Source organism: Opisthorchis viverrini (assembly GCF_000715545.1).
Source record: "Opisthorchis viverrini unplaced genomic scaffold opera_v5_132, whole genome shotgun sequence".
In the NCBI taxonomy this organism is placed as follows: Eukaryota; Metazoa; Platyhelminthes; class Trematoda; order Opisthorchiida; family Opisthorchiidae; genus Opisthorchis; species Opisthorchis viverrini.
The window spans coordinates 1,301,811-1,329,288 of record NW_008751789.1 but is presented as its reverse complement, the minus strand read 5'-3'; the positions used below and the strand labels follow the sequence as shown (position 1 = coordinate 1,329,288).

The 27,478-nt window shown below is 44.9% G+C and overlaps 2 protein-coding genes across 2 annotated transcripts in view; one reads left to right on the top strand and one right to left on the bottom strand.

The window, feature by feature from the left end:
- T265_06436 (hypothetical protein) overlaps positions 1–24,512 on the top strand; it is a gene marked incomplete at both ends in the record, with an annotated part of 42,034 nt that extends 17,522 nt beyond the window's left edge. The window contains 10 exons of the mRNA XM_009171694.1: positions 1,515–1,591; positions 1,688–2,037; positions 12,900–12,982; positions 17,128–17,334; positions 18,180–18,257; positions 19,798–20,094; positions 21,059–21,104; positions 21,665–22,164; positions 23,469–23,813; positions 24,118–24,512. Of these exons, the coding sequence (XP_009169958.1) occupies positions 1,515–1,591; positions 1,688–2,037; positions 12,900–12,982; positions 17,128–17,334; positions 18,180–18,257; positions 19,798–20,094; positions 21,059–21,104; positions 21,665–22,164; positions 23,469–23,813; positions 24,118–24,450 (2,316 nt within the window). The remainder of the gene's footprint in view (positions 1–1,514; positions 1,592–1,687; positions 2,038–12,899; positions 12,983–17,127; positions 17,335–18,179; positions 18,258–19,797; positions 20,095–21,058; positions 21,105–21,664; positions 22,165–23,468; positions 23,814–24,117) is intronic.
- T265_06437 (hypothetical protein) lies at positions 9,216–12,624 on the bottom strand (the record flags this gene model as incomplete). Its single annotated transcript, XM_009171695.1, has 3 exons — positions 9,216–9,481; positions 10,613–10,803; positions 12,005–12,624. 3 exons carry the CDS (start codon positions 12,622–12,624, stop codon positions 9,216–9,218), a joined length of 1,077 nt encoding a protein of 358 aa, XP_009169959.1.
- Positions 24,513–27,478: the final 2,966 nt, after the last annotated feature.

The following is a 27,478-nucleotide window of genomic DNA, read 5'->3' as shown; positions in this document are numbered from 1 at the left end:
TTATAACCATCGATATAAATTAGTCATTCCAGCTTCAAGTTTGACCAGGAAGTACGGCTTGGCACTGGAGATGTGAGGTATCTGAGTATTCGAACCAAGTTTTTTGTTTAGAGTCGCTTATTCGAGGCGGTCATTGGGCTAGACCCAGCTGAGTAGCTGAAGCGAGCGCTACCAACCGGAAGGTCTGTGATTTAAGTTCAAACCTGGCTTTTCAGTTGCTCCTCTTGGGGCCAAGGCAGTCTGGCAGCATCCCAAATTTTGCGCATCTTTAGGCTCAAAAGGGTGCGAATTGTCCCATTTGGTTTTAGTGGGTTTTTCACAGCCAGCTGAACTGGAGATTCTCACTTAGAAGTAGACAAAATCAACAACAACGCTACCGCAGTTGCGTTTTCATTGAGTTTCTCTCTGTCTTATCTGTTTGATGAATCGGTCGTGTATTTAGCAGGGCAACAAGTTCCATTACCATTATCTCCATCCTTATCCTGCTTGCTGCCGTTTACTCTGGGAACCAGTGATCCCATGATTACTGTGTGTGGATTTCAGGGTTTCATCACTACGGTATTGCTAGACGGATGTTTTGTAAGCGCTGGAATCTTTCTACCGAAGCATCTATGACCTTTCACATGGTAGCACTTTTATCCCCTACGACAACCGTCCTGTAGAAACTCTTCTCTCTGATATAGGCACCTTTGTCATCGATCATGTTACGTTAGTCAAATTCACCCCTGACCATGATACAATATAACTTTTTCATATATCTGCAGGTGCATTCTATGACCTGCCATGCAGGTGTGTGACTGCAGTACATATCTTATATGTATCAGCAAACTAACTTAGGGAACATGCGTAACAGAATGAAAGCCACGTGATACAAGGTGAATGAACAAAGGAAACTGCAAACCAATGTTCCCTTTACAAAATGCAATATAAAATGTCCCATAAAATTTTCATTTTGGGTTCCTACTTGAAAGTCACTAATGTCAACTCCACACTTTTCGATTTGGGAAGCAGCAATGCTTGCTAGTTTCTCCAAGTTGCTGCCTCCCAAGAAGGGGTGCCGTTCTTCGTCAATATCTCTTCAGGAGGGGGGCGCTGCATTTTACCGTCCTATTGCTATCTATGCATATTACGCACGTGCTTTTCAACGCACAGTATTTTCGTTTTGCTTGTTCGCATTTTCACCGAACCTTTACGGGGAATCGATGGATTTCCTAATCAACCCATTCGACTGGAAGACCCAGAATCGGAGAACCGGTTAAGGAAACGACATCATGATCCTGTTAGTGCTGAATGCGGCGAATTTTTACCTGATTTTAGTTGTTTACACAAGCAAGTTTATTATATTCATCCCTCATTTTCTACCTTAACTTCTCACTAGAGCGCACACTGTTAGTGGCAGCCATGAGGTACACGTACAGTAGACCGATCGGTTTCCTCACCGACATTCTATCGAACATTTTCAGAGTGAAAATGATCAACTGTTTAATTTTTGTATCGCTTGTTGCCTATTCCAGCTATCTCGAGCAGGAGTTATACACGATGGCGTGCAGTACGATTGTAATGGCTGCCTTTCTGCGATTCGCATACGCAGGTGAGCAACACGCCTGTCTTCGGCCGCTGTCATTTTCTTCGGCATCTTTGAACACGCTGCCCATTAACTTATTGTGTGATCGTTTTTATTTCACAGTCTGCCATCCTCTCCACCGCCGTGGCAACCTCCAGGAGTGATCCCACTGTCCGATTTCGTTCATGATATTGTACTTCGACCTTACTTTGATCCTTTCACACACCGTCGTAGTTGGCAGCTAGACCTGTTATTCACAGGTTTGGTACCTACCCGCGCACGGCGGATAATAACCGATCGGCCTAGGCGAGACGCACAACAATCCGGTAGTCTGCACCAGTTGCGGCATCAAACGGCTGAGTGGTTCGTCACCAAACTGGAAGATTATGCGATTGTGGTAGAAAATGTAATTGCTGAGTGGGATAGTCTGTGCGTGATGCATGCTCTATCCTATCATGTGGTGAATAATCCAGGTGAGCTACCTTGTCCGTTGCGTTTTGCCTTTAATTTAGTTGGGCTAACCTGTCCCCATAAGAACTTTGTTATGATTCGTTTTTGTCAATTAACGGTAGGGAGGAGATGACATATTGCGTTACCGATTTCGTGCTCACTTTTTGACAACTGACTTCTAAAGCAGTTAAACCAGGAGCTGCCATCGGCTAACAGATCCGCGGCTGCCGCCTAGTTGCCGATCATGATTATATACTGTGGGTCAGATTTTGACCGGCTGTTTTGAAGAATATATCTGGCGGTTATGAATTGGAGTCTCCTAACATCCACAATACAAGATTCGCCCTGAGTCCAAACGCTGTAATGAATCACCTTTCTGTGAGCGGCAGACTGTAGATCTAGCGAGGACAATCTGAGTCTGCCAAGACGTGGCGGAAATACGCGAATCGTTCTTGTTTTATTTGTATGACTTACCAAATTGCAGTACACATGTCGGTGAAGATAAATGCTATTGCGAACTTTCGAATTCGACAGGCAAAGCACGGTGACGTGAATGCTCAGGTTCGATGACTGACAGAGACGAGGTAAATTTGGCCTTACCGTCCCAAAAACCAGCAATGGTAGTCGAGAGCATGATTTGTTTATTGCAAACAGCGCCTTTTAACGCAGAACACGTCCCGGTGCTCTCCGAACCACAAGGAACCATGCACCCAGCTTGATAGCATTAACAACGTTTATCAATGGCGAATATGCGTTTAGGGTTCATTCACACTGAGACGGATGAAGGAAATGGGACCAGACTTTGGAAGGAACTCAGTTGACTATTCGTTTTCCGTCACTGGTCCAAGGATCTGCTCTTCAACTCGGAACAAGAACCGTCAAATCATTTAGATTACCTCAAAAACAATTCTAGCAATTAAATATAATGAAGACGGATTTATCCTGACCATAATCCAATCGCCACAAAAACGTCAGTGGCTATCCACACACTGTGTCCATATTGAGAAAGGGGAAAAACACCTACAACTAATCCAAGAGAAGAGGTGGATATGTTATCAATCCTCAAAGCCACCGTTCACAGCGGTGAACAAATGGTCAGTTCAGTTAGCCTTCCGCTCTAAGAACAGGGTCGGTATCCCCGGCCTGTGTGGGATACTAGCCAAGAGATCTGGTCCAAATTGTTCCTCACTGGCCGGTTTTCAGAAGCGTAGAGAAGTACTTCGACAGCTTGAACCTAGTCGTACTTGCAGACGACCAACAAGTATCTTCTCCCATAATCCAAAACTAGCACCTGATTCAGTTGATTCCTTCTTTGTAACTCTGTCTAGCCGAAACAGACACTACCAAAAACTTCATTTCACTCCTCCACTCACTATATCCACCGTACATGGATGCGTGAAGGTTTGTGGATAATGTTTCACTACCAAAAGTGGTGTTCCACAGGCTTTCCCTCTCTCAACTCTTAGCAACTTCGTAATAGAAATGATAACAGTGGAATCGCGTGGGTTGTCTAACACCCGGAGCAGACCTCAAGGACTTGGAGGATGTGGAAGGTGCCGTGTCACCTGATTCAGACCCTGTCAAAAAGACAGGGTACAAGGAATGACAAGTCCAGCTAATAAGTTTATTTTTGGATTCACAATTAAAGTACAGGGTTCTACTTCAACCTTGGACATGCACCTCCCCATTTGTTTGTTGCAGCCCAGCTGCATGCATTGTCGTATCATATCTGTTGACAGCGTAACCAAAAACGATTGCTAGGATGGGCAAAGAAAACCCGTTTGTCCTTATTTCACTCTAAACGTTAGTTGCATCGGCATGGTACTATTTTGTCAGTGAGTGTACAGTTCTGCAGTGAGATCAGCTTTATCGTGTAGGTAAAAAAAATTCTGCCGTTTTATTCAAAGGGCGGAATACGATTAGTTGCTCTCGGTCATGTGTCCACGTAGCGTTACACACACCTGGTAGGAGTACCGTGTTCCCAGAGCTGAACTACACCGTACGGTGTTTGATTTGTCTTCCAACAGTTTGATACGACACTAGCCCAGTTACATTGTTTCGTTCATGTTGCACATGCTCGAAGACCGTTTAAAACAACTCATCGTTCTTCTGTCGACTACCTTCGATAAACAGTTTGCGGCGTCCAAACAGAGTTGCTTAAATATTCTTTGTTTTGAGTCTCTGTCTAAATGCCTAAAACATTCATGCTGCATCACAGCCTCATACAATTTGACTTCGAATGGAATCTTTAGCTCAACTCGTGGGTAACGAGCAATTTTCAGCGGACTTTGTAAATATTCGCCTGAGCTTTCGCGTTTCACGTACCCAATCATCTAGACAGTCGCAGCCATTGTGAATCAGCTCTTGGTTCATCTAAAAAATAGACTAGACTGAACAGGTCTGGCTTCATAACAATCGAGCAGAAAGTTTGGTAGTAGTTAGGTCACTCGTTTTAATGAAGCGACGTGATGCAACGTGACACAACATCAACGCCAGTAATATAGAATAAATAATAGACTTGTATGATTTTCACTAAGTGTCTCGTCAGTATCGCCATATTGGTGGTTTCGGTTTTCCACTGCCTGCCGTTTTCTTCGGTTGTTGTTGTTGTGGTGGTGGCGGCGCTGGTTGTACGCTTTCAACAGTTGATTGGCCCCCAGTCGATTCACCCGAACTAGAGGAGGTACTTTGTGGCTTTTTTGCCGCCAACATTGTGGTTGTGGTAGACTCTGTACTTTCAACAGTCGGTACTGTATTGGCCCCCAGTCGATTCACCCGAACTAGAAGAGGTACTTTGTGGCTGTTTTGCCGCCAGCGTTGTGGTTGTGCTAGAATCTGTACTTTCAACAGTCGGTACTGTGCTCTCAGTTTGGCCAGTGGGCAGGCTGCTTCGTCCCGTAGATGTCGAACGAGAGCCGGAGATCGTGGTGTCTTCCAAGTCAATTTGCGTCTCCGTACTTCGTCTTATTGGAGGATGAAGCGAATCGCGCATGAACAATACCACACTGCGTCTTGGCATTGTATCCCCTCGTTGCGGTTCCTGTGTCTCTTCCTCTCCCTCGGTCCGTAATCCTGCAGCAGTGGTTTTCATGGTATGTGCCAATTTCCTTGGCTCATCCTTAGGTTCTCTTGGTTCCTGAAGTTTTCGTTCCAATGCGGCAATCCGTTCCCGTTGCTTTTGCATCCTTTCCAGTTGTAGCTGGAATCGAACGTGAGGCATGATGACAAAAAGCATAAAAAGAGGTCTAGCTACGACGTTGAAAAATAGACCATATTGCTCTTCAGTTGGAACTCTCACAGCTTGGCCTGTTCAGAGAGAAACTTTTTGGACATGTTAGTCTGGCGTCACTGAAGCTTTCTCGCGGCATATTGACATGCTACTCGGTCGAGCACCGTGTTGGTTTTGGCAGTTCGTTTGTTTAAAAAGTGAGTTTTTCTCTCGTCTAACAAGCAATAGCGTGGAGTCGGTCTGAGTGTTTTCGACTGGCATTCGTGAGCACCGTAACGGCAACAATCAGTCCTTGAGAACTCCGCTGTTCTCAAGAAGTCTTTTGGACGGTTCACTGTAGACTTCTATTCACAGGAAGTGTGACCAAAGCACACTGCAATTATTTGCACGCCCCTGAAGACCGTATTTCTCATCAACTAAGTAGGAAGGAAGGAAATAACGTTGTGTCCACCGTGCGTCTACAGCATGTGTGGTGCTGCTAGCGCGCCCGATGTAAGGTAAAAATGTATTCAGTATATCCCTTACCTCTCTCAAAGTTACGTTCCGCGACCTGTCTTGTGACAGTTAGGTATCATGCAGGCTACGATCGACATAGGACCTATATGTTTGTTAGGTCACTTTTTCAATTTTTCCAAAGACATCGTAATTGCTTTGTAGTAGCTGTACAGAGTAATTTCTGGTCTTCAAGGTTCAAGATACAGCACTAAGCTCCATCATCATTCTTGAGTAGTGCCAGCAGAATCTACTCCGGCCCTAGTGACATTTCCTAGCACAAGGGTGTGGTAACACTTCGGCAACTGTAGGAGAGCATCGAAACGGGATGGTCGTGCTGAACGCAACGAATCGAGGTTCACAGCTGTATGATTGATTACACTGTTCTCGAAAATGTTCTTGTTTGGGTAGATGCTAGCTGTTGTTGCTTTGATCACCCTTAATGGCAGCTTTTGAGCCTTATTTTGTCCAGTAGCTTAAACAATTTTATTATCGTCTCAGCATCACTGGTCTGTTCAGTGGAAAATCGAATCCTCGTCGGTTGAATTATATGGAGTTTAACTTCACAGAATCCATTATAACGTGAACGCACGTGCTTGACCATCACCCACATATATCGAGAACGGGCACAGTAGTAAAACTTACGGATAGCTTTCGCGCCTCTCTCTTTGTCTCCCTGACAACTTGGCCCCAGTAGGTGAAGAACAGATGAAGTTCCGCCCTGGTTCGTAGAAATTGCCGAATAACCTCTCGAGGTTGAATGATGCTCAGGTACAAAATGAGCTGAGGTATCTAGGACCAGATGAAAAGTTTTGCATGACCTACATGTCCATGAGAAAATAGTTACTACATGCTATCGGATGGCGTTACATCGTTCTACGGTGCAGTCCTGTTAGAAAAATGAAACAATGTCTCTGATGTTTGAGCACTATCCTAAATGCTACTGGCTAGTTTTTGCTCATGGGCGCTAATGTTTTCAAACAATGGGTGGGCGGAATATAATAATTGAGTGTATGTAGAACGGACCTCTAACATCGAAACCAACCTGATTATCGTACCACTGTTTCTCCTCCCGGATACTCTGGTATTGAACTGGACCTGAGGAGACGCGACCGGAGGAAAGCCGCTATGGTGGACTGAAATTAAACGGCTGGTAGGTTTGGCTCACTTACTGAGGGAAATTTTAAGCAAAAAACGTATGAGTTCCAAATCATTGTTGATAGTAGTTCTCCAACGCCACAGATCGCAGGACATTTCATCTTCGGTAGAGAAAACGCTGGATTTAATGGTAGAGACCTTATGCTAGCCTCTTCAACACAGTAGGACAATCTGCAGAGCGCACATAAAGTGCCTTCCCTAAGAAACAGCTAAGTGAATATGCGAAAGTACGCTATTCCAGGATGCACTGACCATTCGCGACTGGCTAGTTCTGATGAGGGCCAACTTATCTTGTTTGCTAGAAGATTCTGGCGCGTTGTATCTACACAATAAGACAACCATAGGAACGGGGGTGTTAGAAATCCCGTACTAACTTACCATCAAGACCAACAATAAGGCCAGCGCACCGCCAACCATTTTCATCCACGGAACGATGGTTAGTTCTACAATCGGTGCAGCACACCCTCGTTGATAGAAATGGTCAGGACTCTGTCACATGACGCTTTGGGACGCAGCTGACAGCAACTGAATGGGATTAACCGCTTCCAGTCGCCGCTGACATTGTGCTCTTTAGCATATCGCGATTGGGTTCTGAAAATATCGGTAGATTTGAACGAATTTATCCATGGGTTATAAAGGGCTCATTGACAGCGAGTTTGTCACTGAGACCCAGAAGTAAGCTGTTATGGATCGAAGTGCTTTTGATTGTAGTTTTACCCGTCTGTACGTTGGCTGAGATGTTGCCAGGGTGTCCAAACCTATACCGAAGGACGAAAGCTTGACTGCCAGGCAGCGATGTTCGGCTTAATACTGCCCGAGTAGCCCGGCTTGCCACACTTGTTCCAACCCCTAATCGAGAGGGCCAGGAGACTGTTTGTCAGCTCCATCCGTTGATCAGTCTGGTAGGAGAGACTCTGTGAATGGTGAATGGACATCCATTAATACGGCATAATAGGTTATTGGGGTACGCACCATGATAATGTCCGATCTTTTCATTACGGAACTTCGATACTGGGACCGAAAGTAAGGTACATACGCACCATGATAATGTCCGATCTTTTCACTACGGAACTTTCGATACTGGGACCGAAAGTGAGGTACGTTCCCGGTCACTCTTGACTGTCACTGCTGAGCCATAGATTTATATCACCGGGTCGCCGTTCTCTGTCGATGTAATCCACTGCTGCCCATATGTTTGCTATTTCAGCGGTACTTGTGAGCGGCATGTACAAATTCTAGCAACAGATTGGTGGTATCGTGTTGTGGGATGGGGAAGTACCATGATTTCGTTGTGCCTTTAATATATTGCATTCAACTGGAGTTCAGGTGTTAAACAATATAAGCGAACTTGATGTTCATTGTATGCAGTCAGAAATATAGGTCTTATTGGGTTAGATACAAAGAAAACAGCTCGGTCAGTCATAAGAATGTCCGTCATGAAGAGATGGCACCTTACTGTGATGTGACGGTTTGTGTATTAAGTTATAGTGGAAGGTATCCGTGCGAAAATCACAGAGTCTCTCTCTCATACCAAGTTGATCAACTGCCAAAGGTCTGACCAACACAGCCTCCTGGCCTTCCAGACTGGAGGTTGCAACATGCGTTGTGACTTGCTCTTTAAAAATGGTGATACATTTCCCTTTTGCCTATCGCAACTTGAAATCTTAGACCAGGAAAATCATGTTGAAGTGGGTATAATGATCAAAGTGGTGTACGTGATGAACTTACACATTTCTAACGCTGGACTTGCCACGGTCAGGTTTTACTACATCTGACTGCCACCATTCCTTGTAGGCCTCACGGCCGCCTTTGCTGCCACAGCATTGGAAGATGACATGAATGGTATCCAATGTGTCTACGGGATCCATATCCCACCTAGGTTGGGTTGCTCCCGATGTCCAGCTGATGTAGTAGTTGCGCTGCAGTTCCCTCAGCCACCTCGTGAGCGTTTCCATCCACCGACCGTACTGTGTATAATAATTGAGATCACCTGTGTGCGAGAATAAATTTACCGGATGAAGTTGACTGTTGGTTTGTTCCGACGGATTGGCTATGTCATCCTGAACGGCTTGGGTGCACTAATTTCAAATTGACATCTGACCGTCGGAGGTGGTCAGCTGATGCACCTTGTCAAGCTCCGATAAGGTATGTTCATTCACCCCATGCACTTGTGTTAGGCCTACCCGCGAGCTACCGCAGAGTTGTTTCAACACATTTGAACCGCGACATTCTGCTACCGTACCTATTCACTGACTTGAAATCTTAGACCAGGAAAATCATGTTGAAGTGGGTATAATGATCAAAGTGGTGTACGTGATGAACTTACACATTTCTAACGCTGGACTTGCCACGGTCAGGTTTTACTACATCTGACTGCCACCATTCCTTGTAGGCCTCACGACCGCCTTTGCTGCCACAGCATTGGAAGATGACATGAATGGTATCCAATGTGTCTACGGGATCCATATCCCACCTAGGTTGGGTTGCTCCCGATGTCCAGCTGATGTAGTAGTTGCGCTGCAGTTCCCTCAGCCACTTTGTGAGCGTTTCCATCCACCGACCGTACTGTGTATAATAATTGAGATCACCTGTGTGCGAGAATAAATTTACCGGATGAAGTTGACTGTTGGTTTGTTCCGACGGATTGGCTATGTCATCCTGAACGGCTTCGGTGCACTAATTTCAAATTGACATCTGACCGTCGGAGGTGGTCAGCTGATGCACCTTGTCAAGCTCCGATAAGGTATGTTCATTCACCCCATGCACTTGTGTTAGGCCTACCCGCGAGCTACCGCAGAGTTGTTTCAACACATTTGAACCGCGACATTCCGCTACCGTACCTATTCACTGAAGTGGATACAAAATGTACTGGTCGAGAGGGAGAGAGAGAGAGAGTTAGTGGGGGTGCTCCGTATTTCATGACGTAGGAATCCTACCTTTTGATGAACTTATTCACAATAGCTAGTTGGAATTCTTATTCACATCACCAGTTATAATTGTTTCCTCTCTAGGAGTAAATGCCTGATGCACACTAAGATATATTTGATTCCTCAACCAGTGCATCGTACGGCACCACCTTTCTAGATCGACCGTTTTCGAAGATTCCTCAACCAGTGCATCGTACGGCACCTTTCTAGATCGACCGTTTTCGAACGACCCAGCCACCAGTCGCTGCAGACGGCCCGCTTGGTGCCATCAACGGTTCGCTTCCAATGCATCTTCACCCCCTTTTGCCAACATGTGTGGGCAACTTCGGTCTGCTTTCATCCCTGGTTTTTATCAATAATTTCACAGTACTGATGACCTTGATCCCACTGAACGCTCTTGATATGTCTCACTTAGTTGTCAAAGGGAACAACAATCCAACGCATTCACTTGTTTGTACTCCTTAAGGCAATAGTTTTCCCCGTATCCCGTAACAAAAGCAGGAATTAAGCACAAGAAGAATAATAAGCGGAAGGTAGCCAGGGTTCCTTGTCCACCGACTCGTCTGTGTAGAAGAAGTGAACTCCGCCTTTGTTCTGAATTGTGTTTACAAATCGGTGTCGACTGTCTTAATTTGTACCTTGTTTTAGAACGAAGTGAACTTACTTTCGTGTGTTGAACAAGTGCTTCAGCAAATGGCACCACATCTTAAAGAGGCCTAAGATGAGAATTCAGAATAATACTTTTATTGTTTTTCGGTGCAAACACGCTCGTACGACAGTTGAACAACTTACTGGCCAGTATAACGATGCCGAAGACCATCACAGTCATGAATATCATGAGGTGGAGCACTGTAACCCACTGACGGCGACGTGGCCTACGAAACTGATCGAACCGTGGATCCCATGACCATCTTCTTGATTTCCTCAGTGCCTGTTGCTTTTGGTGCTTCTGTTGAGCCTTCCGGACGAGTTGTAGGTCGGTTCTAGGCCGGAAATGAAAGTGAACAGCCTTCAACAAACAAGCATCTTTCCATAAAGGGAACTACTCACAAGGTTGCTGAAAACTCTTCTCGGATGGAAGTTTTACTCGACCTATAAAATTATTCTACTTCTAAGCTGCTTATTGATTGATAGCCACTCGTGGCTGAATGCTTAAGCGTTCAAAATAACAGCTGGGAGGTCGCAGGTTTGAGAATCCCTGGAGTTTCGTGACATGTGGCGCGACCGCTTTTGATTGATCTTATCAATCAAAACTCAGACGATTTCCATGATGTCGCTTCAAACACCATTGAGCCACATGATGTTTTGCGCAGTTATGTTATACTTGCCCACCCTGACTTTTTGTATTCATACCTGTATGTCTCTGGAGAAAGCAATCTCCAGAACAGACCACTTTTGATCAATCCTTTAAGATGGTCACTACAGAGCATCCGCTCTTCTATGAGGTGCATAATTGAGCCGCACAAGCAGCAGCAATCCGATGATAATATAGCTTCATCGGGAACCATGCCACTTTAGTTTTATTGGAAGTGAAGATGCTGTCCGGCCTCGAAAAGCTGGTATTGGTCTGAACTCATTGTTTAGGTACAGAAATCCTGTCTTTTGTCAACTTGCTTCGAAGGAACTGGAGAGTTGATAGACTGTGATTTTTTGCTGGCGATTGCACATCGAGTACAGTCAATGTCCACACAGTCAGACGGTCTCAGAGAAAGCTGACAGCAGTAGCCTAAATACCTACCATCTAATTGTGCATCGGTTCCCCAAGGTATCTCCCTTAGCTCCACACGGTTACTGTAACATGGACACATAAAAAGTAGATGAAAGACCTTTCAAAAGTGCATTTGCTAACCCTTTGGGGGATGTCCAGTTATCTAAACGGCAGTACTCAGTTTTACTGTGGATTCTGGACAATGGTTTAGTGATCAACCCAGCTCCTGCTAATTCAGTAGTTAGCAAGTGTTAGATTCTAAAGAGAGACGGGTTGCCTCTGGTCAAACTTGAGGGACTGTCCGATCATTTTCGGATAACTGTTTTCCCGTCGTTTCTAGCTTTTAAAGAAAGACATCTAATCACCAAAAGTTACCGCCACCTGCGCTTTTGTGCAAGCTATATCAAAATACAGTTAAAATGTAGACAGAGTGGTGGGACTAGTCCACACATCCTACAGAAATATTTGTAACTTACTCGTCCGGCAGATCATCTAGGACGAATGCGAAGTGAATCAATGCTGACGGGAAGTAAGCGCATATGATGAGAGCAATCAGTCCCATTACACGACTGTGTATTTCTTGCTGTCCAGGTAGCCAGGGCATCCGGTGCATCACGTAGCCCGGTAACTTATCCAATGGGCCACGAAGTCGTCCTCGCCAATCCAGTTTGGTCGCTAACCAGATAATATTGATCAACTGGCACATTAGGAAGACCAACTGAAGTTCGTGTAGCAGGCTTCGCACGAAGTTAGGAAGAGGGAGCAGAGGTGTAACGCGCGCGGCCTTGGAACGGAGCATCATCGATTCGCGCCACACACGACTACGCCGAACGGCTTCCCAACTTTGTGCTATGTGTTTCTGTTCCTGCTCGTATTCTGATTTCGCCGTTATCTTCATCAGCTGCGTGGCATAGCTACTTGGGAAACCCACATTCAAGTTGATTTTTGATGGTCTGAGTTGCATGAACTCGCTGGACTTGCTGCTTTTCCCACTTTGTGCAGATGAGACGCTCTCACTCTCTTCTGCCGGTTCCGCTTTTTCTTCTTGACTTGGTTTCGGGGCTTTCTCATTGTCCTCAAACCTCACTGTTTTCATGTCCCTTCAGGTAACGCGGAAATGGTTTTTGTTTTGTGGACAAAAATCAATCCACTTGGTTTGAAATATCACGTGTCACCTGGGACTGGGAGCAACAGGTCACCCTATATGTATACTATTTCAATTAGATTTCACAAGGCAGCCACTGAGAGTGATTCGTAGAACCCATATTCGGCTCACCCCTGTGTAGGTTTGCTGTGGGATTGTGGCCGATTGAGACGTAAATTCCTTACCATGATTTTTGTGTTAACCTTTTACGTTTGGTTCTCTTTCAGAACTCCATCTGCCTCGTTTTGTGTCTCTTCAGTCTCATTTCAACCTGAAGACGCTGTCACTCGTCTACAATACCTACTACATGGTTAGTTTTGCAATACGTAAACTTTATGATTCTCCAGCATTGCAATATCAAAACAGGTGTAAATTTCCTTGCTTTACGACTGCGTACACTAGACTTTCTAGCCAATGCAAGAACTTTGTACACTGAGGAAATTTGAACACATGTTAAGAGCTTCACTTCATCGATGTCATTGTTCACATCGGCATTTGAACACTAGTGCCTAGCTGGTGCAACTTCAGGCCTTTTAGTTCAGATAAGGCCTTATAATGAATAGGAGAATGAAAACGAAACCATCGGAGGCCTAGTGCTGGCCCACTAAAGAGATCGACCAAGTGGTTAAAGCGCGAATTTACTAACCGGAAGGTCCGTGGTTCGAACCTGACCTCTGCCTCTCGATTTCCCCTGTCTAGGCTTGGGTAATCTGGCAGTATCCCAGCCCTCGTGCCTCCTTCGTGTGGCATGGCAGCTAGGCACCGAAAGGGTGCTACAGCCGAACGAGAAAAAGAAGCTAGCCCACCACAAATACCTATATCCATTTGGACAAGCGGCATGGCAGCTAGGCAAAGGAAGGGTGCTACAGCCGAACGAGAAAAAGAAGCTAGCCCACCACAAATACTCATGTCCATTTGGACAAGCTGGCTAGAAAGATACATACGCTGTCGGCCATTTCTTGCAGCATCTCCACGCAGGCACAGGAGGAATCACTTGGATCTCTTCCCGGGAAGCGGACAACATTCATTGTTCGTCAACTCCCTAGGCGGAGGATCTAATGGAACCCTGTACTGATTGCTTTGCTGCGCTGGTTCAAAAAGCTAACTACTACGGCCATGTTTATCTTGACTAAGAATAGGGTATGCATAAGGAGAGTGGAACAAATTCTGCAGAAAGCTTTTTCTCTATACTGTACCACCTGGACAGTCGGTATCGATGTTTGTTTTGTAGGTATTTTCAAACATCAGATGGGAAAGTGGTACAGCAAAGTTGATACAGACAACAGGACTCTGACAAGGAGCAGATGAGACAGGAGGAACCGCATGTCTGGTTAGTCAGTAACAGCAAACTGTTACTATCTGGTGGGCTATACAGGACAGTAATGAACGGTCACGGCAGCAGTCAATAAAACAGGCAGAACAACTCGTGGGGGGTGTCAGCTAAACAGCAGTCAACAGGAACGCGAAATCTGGAAAAGTAACATTGCGAGCCGGTTACTGATGTTGAACGAGTAATGAACGGTCACGGCAGCAGTCAATAGAACAGGCAGAACAACCCGTGAGGGATGTCAGCTAAACAGCAGTCAACAGGCACGCGAAATCTGGAGACGTAACATTGCGAGTCGGTTACTAATGTTGAACCGAAAGTCATCACCATCCCTCAAACTATGGCGTTTCCGACGTTGAGATTTCCATAAGTGCCAATGTTATTCTGACTGTGCATTCCAGCGGTCTCTTGACTACTGTGATATGTACAAGTGGGCGAATTTTCAAGGTCACCAAATACATCGAATCCTAAAAATCCACTGTTGATATTGTTTTGACTTGGGCGAGATGGCTCTGTAATTAGAGCGCGGATTTACTGATCGCAAGGTCCGTGGTTTGAACCCGACTTCTGATCCTCGACTTCCCTCGTCTAGGCTTGGGAAACCTGGCAGTATCCCAGCCAGTTTGATTCTTCCTGGTGGAATGGCAGCTACATACGGAAAGGGTTTTACGGCTGAACGGTTTTTTTGATTATTTATTTTTTGGTTCAGCGTATGAAAACCCGTTATAGTGAGGAAGACTGCTAGATTTTCAATGTTTATGGAAAATCCTGTATCTCAAGTTTCTGAATGAGGACCCCGATATGATTATTTTTTGGATATTAGCTAACGAGCAGTCAACTTTCTGAGGCATGAAATCACCCATGGATCGAAAATTGTTGCTTGAACATTCTTGGGTGCTGAATAATGTGTATAGTCATTTACACGTTCATAGATATGATGGGTAGAGTTTGTAAGGCGAATCCTAAAACGTGTCAGTGGTGTCTTCTAAATTCTTTCTTGATGTTTATCCTGAAAGTATCCTCAGGTCACCGCAATTTATGGTAGGCGCACTCGTTGTTTTGCATTGGTAAACTGCAACAAGATGGTTGACACACCCAGAGAGCTAGTGCGTTCAAAGAACATTGGAACCATGTACAAAATACCTTAGTAATTGTGCGCACAGTCAACAATAATGTGAACAATAGAATTTTGGGAATATACTTGTTTTTTGGTAGTCACAAGTGATATGTGCGAAATGATGTATGCCATATGGTATGTACGGCATCATCAGTGCGTTGAGATTGAAGTGCGCTTCCAATCTCAGTGCACTGATTATGTCATCCAGACTGCTGATAAGACATCTGAAACGAAATTTCCCATGCAAGCGAACAAACCGACGGCTGCATTGCAGCTTGAGCTATCAATATTCCCTTAAGTGCAAATCAGATCGGCAAATGCTTAGCCTATTCGCGCCATTCCTTTAGCTACTTAAATATCGCAAGTAGCTTGTGATCCATGTAATATTTCGGTAGGTATCATGCGTCAAAATGGATTTACTGTTTCCACGACATTCCTAGGCCTATTTCACGCACATTTCACCGAATATTCCTGAGTGCATCCGATTGGATAGCTGATTTCGGAATGACCGAAATGGATCTCCGGAAGTTTCAAACCATGGTCACTGCATTAACTAAGTGGGTGTACGACTTACGTACTCGAAGTTTCTGACACAAAAAGGGACGCACCAGGGATTCAAAGCAGTAATATCGATTTAATCACCAGGGTTATGAATATATCCTAGTGACGGATAAACTCAATTACTCCGACAAAAATGGAGGGAATTCGTAAAGTAGACCCGAACTTCCGATGCCTTGCAGAACATCCGGCCGGAATGCTGCAAAATCAACAAGTCGATTTCACACACACACAACGCCAGAGAAAACGACAGTACCGTAAACCAAGACATTGAATAAGAATGATGTCGAAATTCACGTCAGAAATAAATGGGTTCAGCTGATTTCATCACAGGTTACTAGTAATAAACGGTTTTTGGTTTCTGAAATGCCACAATTGTGTGTAGTTTTCTTGAAATATTCAACGGTATTTGAGACGTTTTTGAGGGAAATCGAGGTCTCATTCGTGTATGGAGACGCCTACTGCCACAAGCCTTGCTACACTGATGAATGAAACCAACGAAGAATTAAATATTGCTTGGGGTGATCTTGGACCTGTGGATGGTGTTCTTGGCTTCTGTCCCAACCGTCCAGATCTCACTCGCGCTGACACCCTTCTCACTGTGGAAATACACAGGCAAAACGTCAGCAGAGATTAAAGCTGGGGAAGGTCGTGGAAACGAAGTTGGCTGCGGGCCCTCAACTACCGATCGAGGTCCATATGAAACACAACAAGAAAAACGTGGGCTTGGACAGAAGATAGTTTAAGTCAGCTGTGTTGTTTTGTCTCTCTCTATCCCTCTCAACCGTCTACACGAGCATGCTGTTTCTGTTTACCGCACTCTCTAGCTACTGACAAAGAACGATGGAGCCTATCGAATGATGCTGGGTTTTAGCCATATTCTTAAGGGTCTTCAGCCGTCTGCTGCATAAATCCTTAGTTCCTCAGTCTATCAGAGTATGTTCACTTGGAGCATGAACTAGATGCGTTCCACTGTTAATCCACATCGCGACCGTTTTAATGAATGGCCGCGGTACGGCTTACTTCAGGTCGTCGTCTATGACGCATTCTGGTTACCACATGTGTCGAGTTGAGTTGTTAAATCACGCCAGTACTAACTCCGCGCTGAATAGATTCCAAGGTTGAAGCCAAAATGTCAACGAGTTGAACGCTACGTGTGGTATGTTTGCGAGGTTGAACAGATCACACATTTGTTTCGAGCGCGTAGGAGGAAATACTACAACATTGTTCATGTAACTGAGTAGAATGTTGTTAGAATCCAATTTTATGGTTTCTCTGTAGCTGTTTTTCATTTCCCAGTAAAGCGAATGCGCAACAGTTGGTAGCTATGCACTGCTGTTCCGTTGATAGCAGGACATAGCAGCTTTTACACATTACTATCTCAACTGCAAAGGAAATTTTATTGTCTTGTGTTATTCCGCACATTTACTGTACCGAAACTATTTATCCTCAGGTTGAGATCTCTTTCCGTCCCGAGCAAGGTTTCGCAATCGCACTTGGATTTACTCCAAATTTTTCACCTAAAAATGCTACCAGTAGTGACGTGACAGTAAGCTTGACGGAACTGCCGAAAGACGTGGATTCTAATCCCCATGTGGTCATACGACAACATTTGGAGGAGCTTCTTAACGCTACCAAATCGGTCACCTCCCTTGCAAGAGTAAGTGGGAACGTTTTTATGTTCTTCTTCCAATGACTGTATTGTCATTTGTTTCCTTTCTGCATATGTCTGCGTACCATTTAACTGCTTGCCCTTTCTATAGCCTTTAGAAGTTTGCGTTGTGTCACAGAGCTTCACTCGAGTCGAGAAGGCACGATGCAATTGACACTCGAATTCGCAATACTGTCGAGCTCACAGGACAAGCACAATTCTTTCACTGAAAACGGAACAGTCTGTTGAACATACCATTCAACTGAATGTTGTACTTTTCGAGAACGGTTGTGGTTGGTATAAACCAGAACGAATACTTTATTTACTGCTCGTCGGTTGGCCGAAATGCCTACTTAGGTCCTGCGCTAAAATCCGCGCTTTATAGTGCATGAGTGACTTAACACAAATATACGGAGGATGATTCTGGTGACCCTGAGTGCTCCTGCGGCAGGTAACCACGTCATCAAGATCCATATTTTGTGGACAAGATCGCAAGTCACTTCCTGCGGTTCTCGATCAACATGTTATCAGCATAGTTGGGCCTGTTTACCTCCACTTCGCGTGATATCCCTACCATTTATGGAATATCTTTATGAACATAGATAAACATTGGAATCCGTTGTCAGCCCAAATACTTCAGGTGTGAGTTGTACTTTTGAGGATTATCATGGACTCCAGCATATCAGTGATAAATACCGGTGCCTAACTGCCATGGAGCCAGAAAGCCTTATCAGACAATGAAAATAATGGGGGGAATGATGAGATTATAGAGGGGTGGAAATAGTATGTTCGTAGAAGATGGATCGTTTGACTTGACCTGGATTTGTTATTTGTTTTTACTCTTTTTGTTGCAGGCGCTCGTCCATACGCTGCCTTTTGTGCGCGCGGTGGAACCACTTCGTGATCGAACTTTGTCTACCAATGGTCTCAAGGTATGCTGTGTATTTTTTTATTATGCAATCCTAGAGATCATGTTAGAACAACGTAATCAGCTTGCCCACTGAGTTTTCGTTTCTTCCTGTCTTTTTTCCTCAGTCGTTTAGATGGCATTGCATTACTTCCCAAATCTTGGGAGACTTTTTTTCTTGTGGCTTCATCGTGTGCTTCGATTTATAATGCAGGATATGTCACTGATGATTACATTACCGTAAACCGTCAAGCGCTCCCACTTTGAATTGCCAGTAGGAGATGATTGCTACGGTGACTATAAGTAAGAGTATGTTCAACGTTTAAGCTTGTTAGAAAGGTCAGCGGACAAACATGAGCTCGTACCACACATATGCTCATTACATGGGGATGTGCCTGAGAAACTTTGTGAGAAGAATGTTAGGTGTAGTAGGTGTTTTTTTCAGTAGATCAACACTTCTATGGGAGCAAGAATGCTTTTCTTCCTGCTGGGAAGGATGAATTGAAAACGTCAGTCACAAACTGCACAGTGGTCATCTAACGGTCAGTATTAATTACCATCGAATTATCTGATTTGCTAAGGAAGCAACTAAATCATGTAATTAGCTCGATGTTGCTGCAGCTGTACCGGACGTGCACAACACCGTCCAAAGTCAGGTATCTGTGTTGCTTTATGCGTCCCTGTTCCTCTCTCATCCATAGCGCAACATTTCGGGCTGATGAGATTTGGGTTCCAGACAGTGTTCACCTATGAAGCTTAGCAGTGTCTGCGCCACAATTCATTTTTTGAACGGAAGGCTAAGAGCAAGGATCCCAAGCGAAGCCCTACGTTTACTCGTTGCTTTGTGCACCAGACTCTTAGGTCAAAGGATCAGGTTGCTATACCTCAAACAATCCTTTTTTGTTTTAGGCAACGAGGTATTACTGTGCACACTCTTTTTCGCCGATCTTGCGAAATCCTATCCGGTGCTACAGTCCAGCTTTTTGGGGGCAGCCGGCGTCCTAAATTTACCCTAATGGACATAAGTTTGCACACAACAATACTTAGAAGTATACCAGAACTGTGTCCGCGAACTTCAATTGAAACATGAAGTAGAATGTAAGGCTCACGGAAACTGGGGGCTGCTCCGACCTAATGGGTTCCAATAAATGGGCCATGTGGAAAAGTTTTCAGCTACTTTTGTTCGAGAAACTGCTGCAATACATCTGGCATGTTTCTTTACCAGTCCGCCTCCAAGTTCAATGCACATCCTTCTGGCTACTTAAGACCGACATCCAACCCATGAACCTGCAGTGGTGAACGTAATAAGTCTCTTGAAGATTGGAGGATAGTACGTAAGCTGTCTATCACTTGGGATAGTAGTTTTAAGCATCAGTGTGTCGCCATATTGTGACACAGGTGCATATCAGGTGAACAGTTGAACTTCCCAGGTTCGTAGACGTTTTCCTCTCCAGCCCATCGTTTGGCCGCAATGTAGGCTACACACCGGTGCCTTAGCGCTTACTAGATATACATTCCGAAGTCGTGGCTGTTCACGGTCAGATTTACCTCATTCCGTTTTGTAGCCTGCCATCCATGCCAATGCTGTTCGACCTGTTCGAGGTATGGTTCTGATAGCACTGTCGGCTCATGATTTGGTTCTCATCTACCGAGCATCTTTGTCATTGCGGATTGTGCTCAGTCGTCAACGTCCGACATTAACCAACAATTTCGTATCAGACACAGTGCCCGGACGTGAGGAGACTGTGCAACTACTAGATGCTTATCGTCAACTGGCTGAACACTCCTCAACGCCCTATCGAGGTGTGACTCCATGGGGTGATACTCTGCTTAACGGTCTGGTCCCGTTGCCAGCGTTCTCGGTGAGTTCATCTATCCTGTTGTCATCGTTTCTCACTCATATCGGCTGACTTGTATGTTGCTCTTTGGTATGTAGTTTGCCGCTTTGAATAGCCCCTCCTCGGATCCGATCGTTTTGTTGTACGCGTCACGACCATGCTGTAGGCTGCCGTTCCCCCAAAATACGACCACCTGTCTAACAAAAACATATTTCTGTTTACATAAAGGAAACTACTCACAAGGTTGCTGAAAACTCTTCGACAGCCCACGACCGGTTTCGCCCTTCTTGGGGCTCATCAGGTAGGCACAGTCCCCGAGTTTCCGTCAACCTTACGTCCTACTTGAGCCTAAATCAAACTGTTTTCGAGAAATACGCTCATTAGCAAATCAGTTTGGTTTTCACGAGAGACTCAACCAAATCTCTCGTTTATGCTGTTCTTCGTGAGCTGTCGAAGAGTTTTCAGCAACCTTGTGAGTAGTTTCCTTCGTGAAAATATACTGCGATATCTCGAATATCGTGCCAACTGGATCATGAGACGGCCTGTGTGCAGCACATTCAGTTGTATGCTGTCATAAACGAGAGGTTTAGTTGAGTCTCTCGTGAAAACTAAATTGATTTGCAAATGAGTATATTTCTGTTTAGTTCGGAATGTATACCCTGATTTGCTTGTCTTGTCTCCTTGATTAAACAACACTGACGTTACAGTGTTCGTATTCAGAGCCGGAGTGGACCAATCTTAATGGGAGACAATTCAGTCTAAATTTGGTCACTCCGTGGAAGAAGGATTCTGTCTCAGTGTCTTGTCACAGTCATGTGATCTTCGGAACTTTCTTCAGGACGCTTTTGGTCATTTACAGTTCGTTCCAAAATAACCTAGCCGGATTCAAATGCGTTTGTATTTTCATTCAGGTTCGCACTGTCTGTTGTGGTGGAATAATTTTCACATCCATACGGTCACTCTATTGGGCTATTTATTCTGCTTCTAGAACTTTCTCAAGGCCTTACAGGAAGCATATCAAATGGACATTGAAGGTGAGTGACATAACTTCTTTGGCTCAGTCGATTCTCTCTCTTGTTTGTTTCTCGGAACTTTGACGCAGGTGGTGTGCATTGCAGCTAGAGAAGGAAATTGTATGACACCTTTTCAGGATGATTGATTCGCTTTTCTTCATGGCTCAATAGTTCACTTCTTCCATAGCAATCAGATCATTTCTTGATTTCAATCTCTATAAAACCACTCGTTCACCTGTCAATGTCCCGTTTTCGGCCTAAGATTGTGATTTAGATCTCTCATTGGTCTATCCAAATAGCAGCTTCTTAAGAGCAAGGATTACCACTAATGAACACAGGCTTGGCATGATAACCGTTCGGTCTTATGATTACAAACAGCTTCCTCTGGAGATTGGAAGAAAAGCGATTGGAAATAAAAGCGATCAGCGTTCCCAGGACAGTTCAAAAGCAATGTCTGTTTAGGAGGTGTAGCAACTAGTAGTTACATTGAAACCCCAGGGAAAGGTTACACATCTGTAGGAGATTTCCAGCGGAGACTTCATAACGTACATACTTTCCTGCAATTTTTATCTTGTTTACAGCTGACGCTTGGAGTGGCCTTACGGTCAGCCAACTGGCGCAGCTCGTCCGTCCGCCTCGTGCAGCTGCGAAGCTCCTCATGTCATCTGACGGACGAAACCGGACAGCACGAAATCCCTCGAACAACCAACGCGCCAATATTCCCGGCCTGCTCTCCCCTTTGGAGTCGTACCTCGCTTCCAGCTTACTTTTCCATGCATGTCTGTCAGCTATACACAGTCTAGACGTTCCAATAGCACCTTTATCTGAATTGGTATCCGGTTCTGATATAGCTGACCAGAATCTGACGGCTGATGTTGTGCAAACCGGGTCATTCGAAGCCCACTGGCCCTTGCCCGCTCTCACGACCCATGTGTGTTTGCTTCCCCAGCGTACTGGTGTTGATGTTGCCTGTTGGAGATTGTCTCTTCGTCTTTCTTCCTTTCAATCATCCAATACTGGGCCGACAGACTGCTGGCCACAAGAGACTTTAAACCTAATTGAAGAATTTTTCAATGCTCGAGTATGTCCACGGATTTTTATGTTTTTCCTCTAGTTGTGGGTCATTGTCTGACCACGTTCCTGATATGTGTTACCTTATTTTTTTCTTCGGGAAAATAATCTGCGACTGCAGTGTGAAATCATGTAAACCATCGTACATTCACTCCACGACATAAGTGTAGCACTACCTATATTGTTAACCCTTCATCTGCTTCAATTCAATTGAACTAAGTGGTTTTTTGCAACAAGGCGGCATATCCGGTTGCATATCGAGCCCAGAACTAATAAGAAATCCTTCTTGGTGAACTGGCATCGAACACCACGGAGCCGTGTTATCTATGAAGGTTTTGATGACATTTTCTCGTTTGTTTCTCCTCTAAACCTCCAAAAATTACCTTGTCGCACATCTACTGATTATGCGGATAACATTTTGATTGGTCCTCCTTCATGGTTGCTTCACGACTGACGTCCCCATGTCATTGACATAGCTCAGTGGCTAAAGCGCTAGCTTAATAGCCGCAAAGTCCGTGGTTCGAATCCAACCTCTGAATCTCAGCTGATCCTGTTTGGGCTTGGGCAACCTGGCAGCATCTCAGTCCTCATGACTCCTCCGGTTGGTGCGGTAATTAGGCACCGAAAGGTTGGTACACCTGAACGCCTACAAACACTGTACCAGTAAACTCCCTGGGATCTCAGTCGGTAGGAGATGGGCACCCTAAGTTGACCAGTTCAACACGCTCACATGACAACGGTAACAAGCTGTTAGCATAAACCACTGCGTTCTCTATTCATGGAGATAATTGATACTTTTGAGCCTAATGTTCTTGGAGTGCATGCCTCGAATTCATATGAACCTTTCAGTTCTACTGAGTTGATTTTTCCGTTAACCGAAATAACATGTTCACACATGCACTACAGTTGATTTATTCTGTGTGCGGGGGGTTTTTCAGCAAATCTCGCGGTAGATTTTGACCTTCGTTTACTCGGTTTCGTCTGTTCTAGTATCAATTGTTGTAAGCGCCCAAATTTCAACCTACAATAGGCTCAGCTAGAAGACCCAGACAAACAATTTTGATGGTTATACTTTTGTTTCTCTTGAAATGGATTTACTGATATACTGTGGAATGTTTTCAAGTTTCTGGCCCTGCCACTGCACTCTCTGCATGTCCTTGTGATAGCTTGCTGTAATGCGACCGTGTGCCTTTGTGTTGCATTCCCGTCACAGTCCATCACTGGAATACTGTTAAATTCTTCTTCGAGCTAGGGATGAAATATTTTATCTTACTTAATGAACCTTTTGGACCTTTTTTTGAAACCACATTTCAGGTGTGCGCTCCCCCGTTCCAACCTAGTGCGGTGGCCTCCTTCTTCCGTCTTCTGACACTCCCACCTCGAGCGTTTCGCAGCATTGTTCGGCTTTTACCATTTGATCTTCACCCACCTACCCACGCTGCCGTTCACATCCGCCTCGGTCTAGTTGGTTTGGGCACTGGCAAACGCCCCGCTTCTAGTCAATCGGGAGGACGAGCTACCACGGTGGCTAGTTCACCCATGGACACCTCTGCGGCACTAGGAGGTGTAGAGCTCTTTCCCGGTCTGCCGGGCGTTATTGTTCGACCTCCGAGAATTACCCTACAACTGCTCGTTTCACGTACGCAACGACCTCAACTGGTAAGTTATTGAGTGGCACATGTATTCAATGTCGTTCGCCACTGTTGCCATTGTTTTTCGCAACAATCATTTTTTTTCAAAACACCGCTTATAACAGCCCGCATGGTTCTCAACCATTACGATAACATCAGAGACATCGTCGATTTAGACTGCCTAAAAAGTTGTTTTATGTCGTTCGTTATCCATAAATATAGTGACTGTGTTTGTTAACACATCATGTGCATCGCTCATCAGAATTTATATTCTGAGCGAATAGTTTGCCGCATCGTCCCGCTTCATGTTTATATTTGTGTTATTTTTGTAGTCTAAATTCCCTGCACCACCGATGGCACAACTTATTCCCATCTGCTACGACTGGGATGCCAACCGAGTGGTCATTTTGCCGGGCACCAGTGGCGCTACTACCTCAGGTTCATCCCAGCCGGGACGTGCCGATTCCGCGCCGAATTTGTATCAGATTCTTCGCGAGGCTGATGTAGAAGCGAACTCAAACATGATGGCTTCGAACAGTGGGGAATCTGCTCTTGTACAGCTTGCCCTTCTCGTCACTCAGACTGCAGCTGCTGCCTCCACAACGTATGCATCAACTGCGGGAGCAACTGTCGGCTCAGTAAAGCCAGTTTACGGCTCAACATAGACTTACCCTAACTTGTCCCAACTTACATGACACTGTACATATGCTAATCACTTGGTCACCTCACTATAAATATACACTTACTTTCGTTTCAGCGATGTTCTCCTTCATTTGGTTGTCATTTACGTGCTATGGGAAACCATATGTATTCTACTACGAGTATAGCGATTTCTTTAGTGCGTCAAAACATACCAAATCTATGGTAAGTCATCGTGGTTGAATAACCACATGGATGGGTAGAGCGAGCGACGTCAGTGTTGACATTGATGCTTCACTACCGTACAACACATGTTTTATCTTTTCACTTTGAGAGTGGAAAGAAGGGAAAATAGTGGGTGACGGAGGGGACCTGGTGCTGGCATGTCGCAAGCATTCTGGGGTGCCGACATCTCCAATCGCTTACTCAGACAAGCGGGAAAGATACTAACGACACGAATGCCTCTGACATCGATCAGACGCCATTCCTTGTACTGTCTCCAGTCAATCCCAAGAGGGATTACAGGGACCATATTCTGGAAGGCATACCGTACCGACAAGCAGTATGATCCGCCGATTACCACTCATAAATAAATTTCTTCATTAAGGTGTTATCTTGGAGAGTCTTGACGTGAATCCGAATATGTTCTCAATCCACGAAAGTTACTGCGTTGTCTTTCGATGAAATGTCTTTGACTAGAACACTGACCAAGACTCGAAATACTGACTTTCTTGTATTCGAACCCAAGGTATCCTGTTCGTTATGAACCGTCCCCTGTGGAAAGCGAACAGTTGATGAGAAATGCAGTTTAGGGCATCAGGACTATAACTGAGGAAATCTCAGGTCAACCCTGCTAATCGAGTGGCTGAAATCAACACAGCGCAGTGGCCAATGAAATAACGATGCTGAGTGATGAGTACGTATTAGTATAACCAACCAACAGAGTTCGTGTGAGAGCATGAGTACTGTTTACCATCGAAAGGCAGTTGTATGGTTGTGACATCGGTGTCTGAAGACAGACTCACCAAGACCGAGCATGTGCACTCCTGGAAAGGCGTATGGTTGATTGGACGATACATGCAACCAGTGCTGCCTACCCGCCTTTCCACGTAATGTGTGTTTTACTGGCTAAACCATGTGAAGTGAACTATACAAAATATAGTGGTTCTGGCATTAGGTCTAAGTTCATTTGCGACATGAAAATATCCTTTCGAAATTGTTTCTTTACCGTGGCGTGCTAACTCTGGTGGCAATCTTACTCCATCAACCACTTCAATCGTCTCACTCAGGTCTGGGACTTGGTTTTCATCACTAGTGAGGTATCAATTTAGCAGGACATTTCTGTTACAAACTTCATTTGAGTGACGACAATCTCAATACTTTTGTCAGAAAAACAACGCGTGGGGTTGCTGTTCATACGATTGGTTCTACTGGCACTCAGCCAACCAGTTATTCCTAGTGGTTCGCAATCTGTTGGTCACATAACCTCAGCATTTTCGAGTTCCGATCCAATGTTACTCCTAGGTTGCGGGACAAATAGTGCGTCCATTCAAAATATCAAATCGGCCCAACACGATGATGTTCCGAAAGTCCCGTAACGTGGTCCGGTGTTGCACGAGCGTTACATTCCGACCGAAACCCAAGTCGGGACAAATAGTGCGTCCATTCAAAATATGAAATCGGCCCAACATGATGATGTTTGGAAAGTCCCGTAACGTGGTCCGGTGTTGCGCGAGCGTTACATTCCGACCGAAACCCAAGGGACTTCAGGCTCGCTGCGCACCGCGACGAGTAATTTTGAAGTGACCTCCACATTCTTCAGTAAACGAGTAAAGCAGCACTCTTACGCAGTATTTGTATGTAAAATCGTGCATATACGGAAATGTCGATCATATCAAAACCTGTATGGGCCTGAAGATTTCCGCCGGCAATAAGATTACAAACATTCGGAAGTGCAAAAAATGTACACTAGAACGACATCATTTCCCATATTTTCGTGGGCTTTTTTAGATTGCACGTGAAAGTTAAAGTTCCAAAACACAAAACCATCAAACTGATGTGCCGATGAACTGTTAGAACAGCTTCAGTATCTAACTGGTATAAACAGTTATACTATTGTTCACTGATGGCTGTTGTATCATAGGCCAGTACGCTTTGCTCGGTGGTTCGAGCGAACAAAGCGTTCGACCGTTACTCATAAGATTGCTGAAAACTTCGACAGCCCACGATCGGTTTCGTCCTTCTTGAGGCTCATCAGGTAGGTGCAGTCCCTCAGTTTCCGTCAACATCATAAACGAGAGATTAAGCTGGGTTCCGGGCGGGTCTTCCATCTAAGCCAAGTTGGTATACAATACGTGCAATTTGGGTTCAAGTTCAGGTTGATGGAAACTCGCAGACTGCACCTACCAGGTGAACCCCGAGAGGGACGAAACCGGTCGTGGGATGTCAAAGGGTTTTCAGCAACCCTATCGGTAGCGCATTACTCTGCAATATGTCGTGATATTTCGAATATCTTACCAACTGAAACGTTAGGCGGCCTGGTTCAGCACTTTCGGTTGCTTAAGAGATTCAGCTGGGTTCCAGGTGAGTCTCCCGTCTAAATCAAATTGCTATGCAAATGAGTGAACTTCGCTGAAACATTCCACTGTTACTCCATCTTTCGGTTCAGCACTAGCAATTGAAACATAATTTTACTTGTATATTAACCTTCCGCGTGAGTCGGCCTCTTAAAGGGTAAAAACAGTTCCTCTTCGCTTTTTCGCCTCTGTTCGACAGGATTACAAGTTCGTTTACTTGTATCCTGGCCATGAATCCACCCATTGCCCCTCGTGACACGTCATCGTGATGGCTATTGGTAATTCCATTTTCGTTGTGTTTTCCTTCAGGCATGGGGACTTGCTGAGATTCTGGAATCCTAACGCATACCTACTCTCGTGCAGATGTGGGTATCCACGATGAAGGCATTACATCAAGTGGTTCAGATAGCCTACTGAGTCAAGTGACTCGTACGGGAGCCGATTCTACCAACACAACAAACTAAACTCAAATGTAACT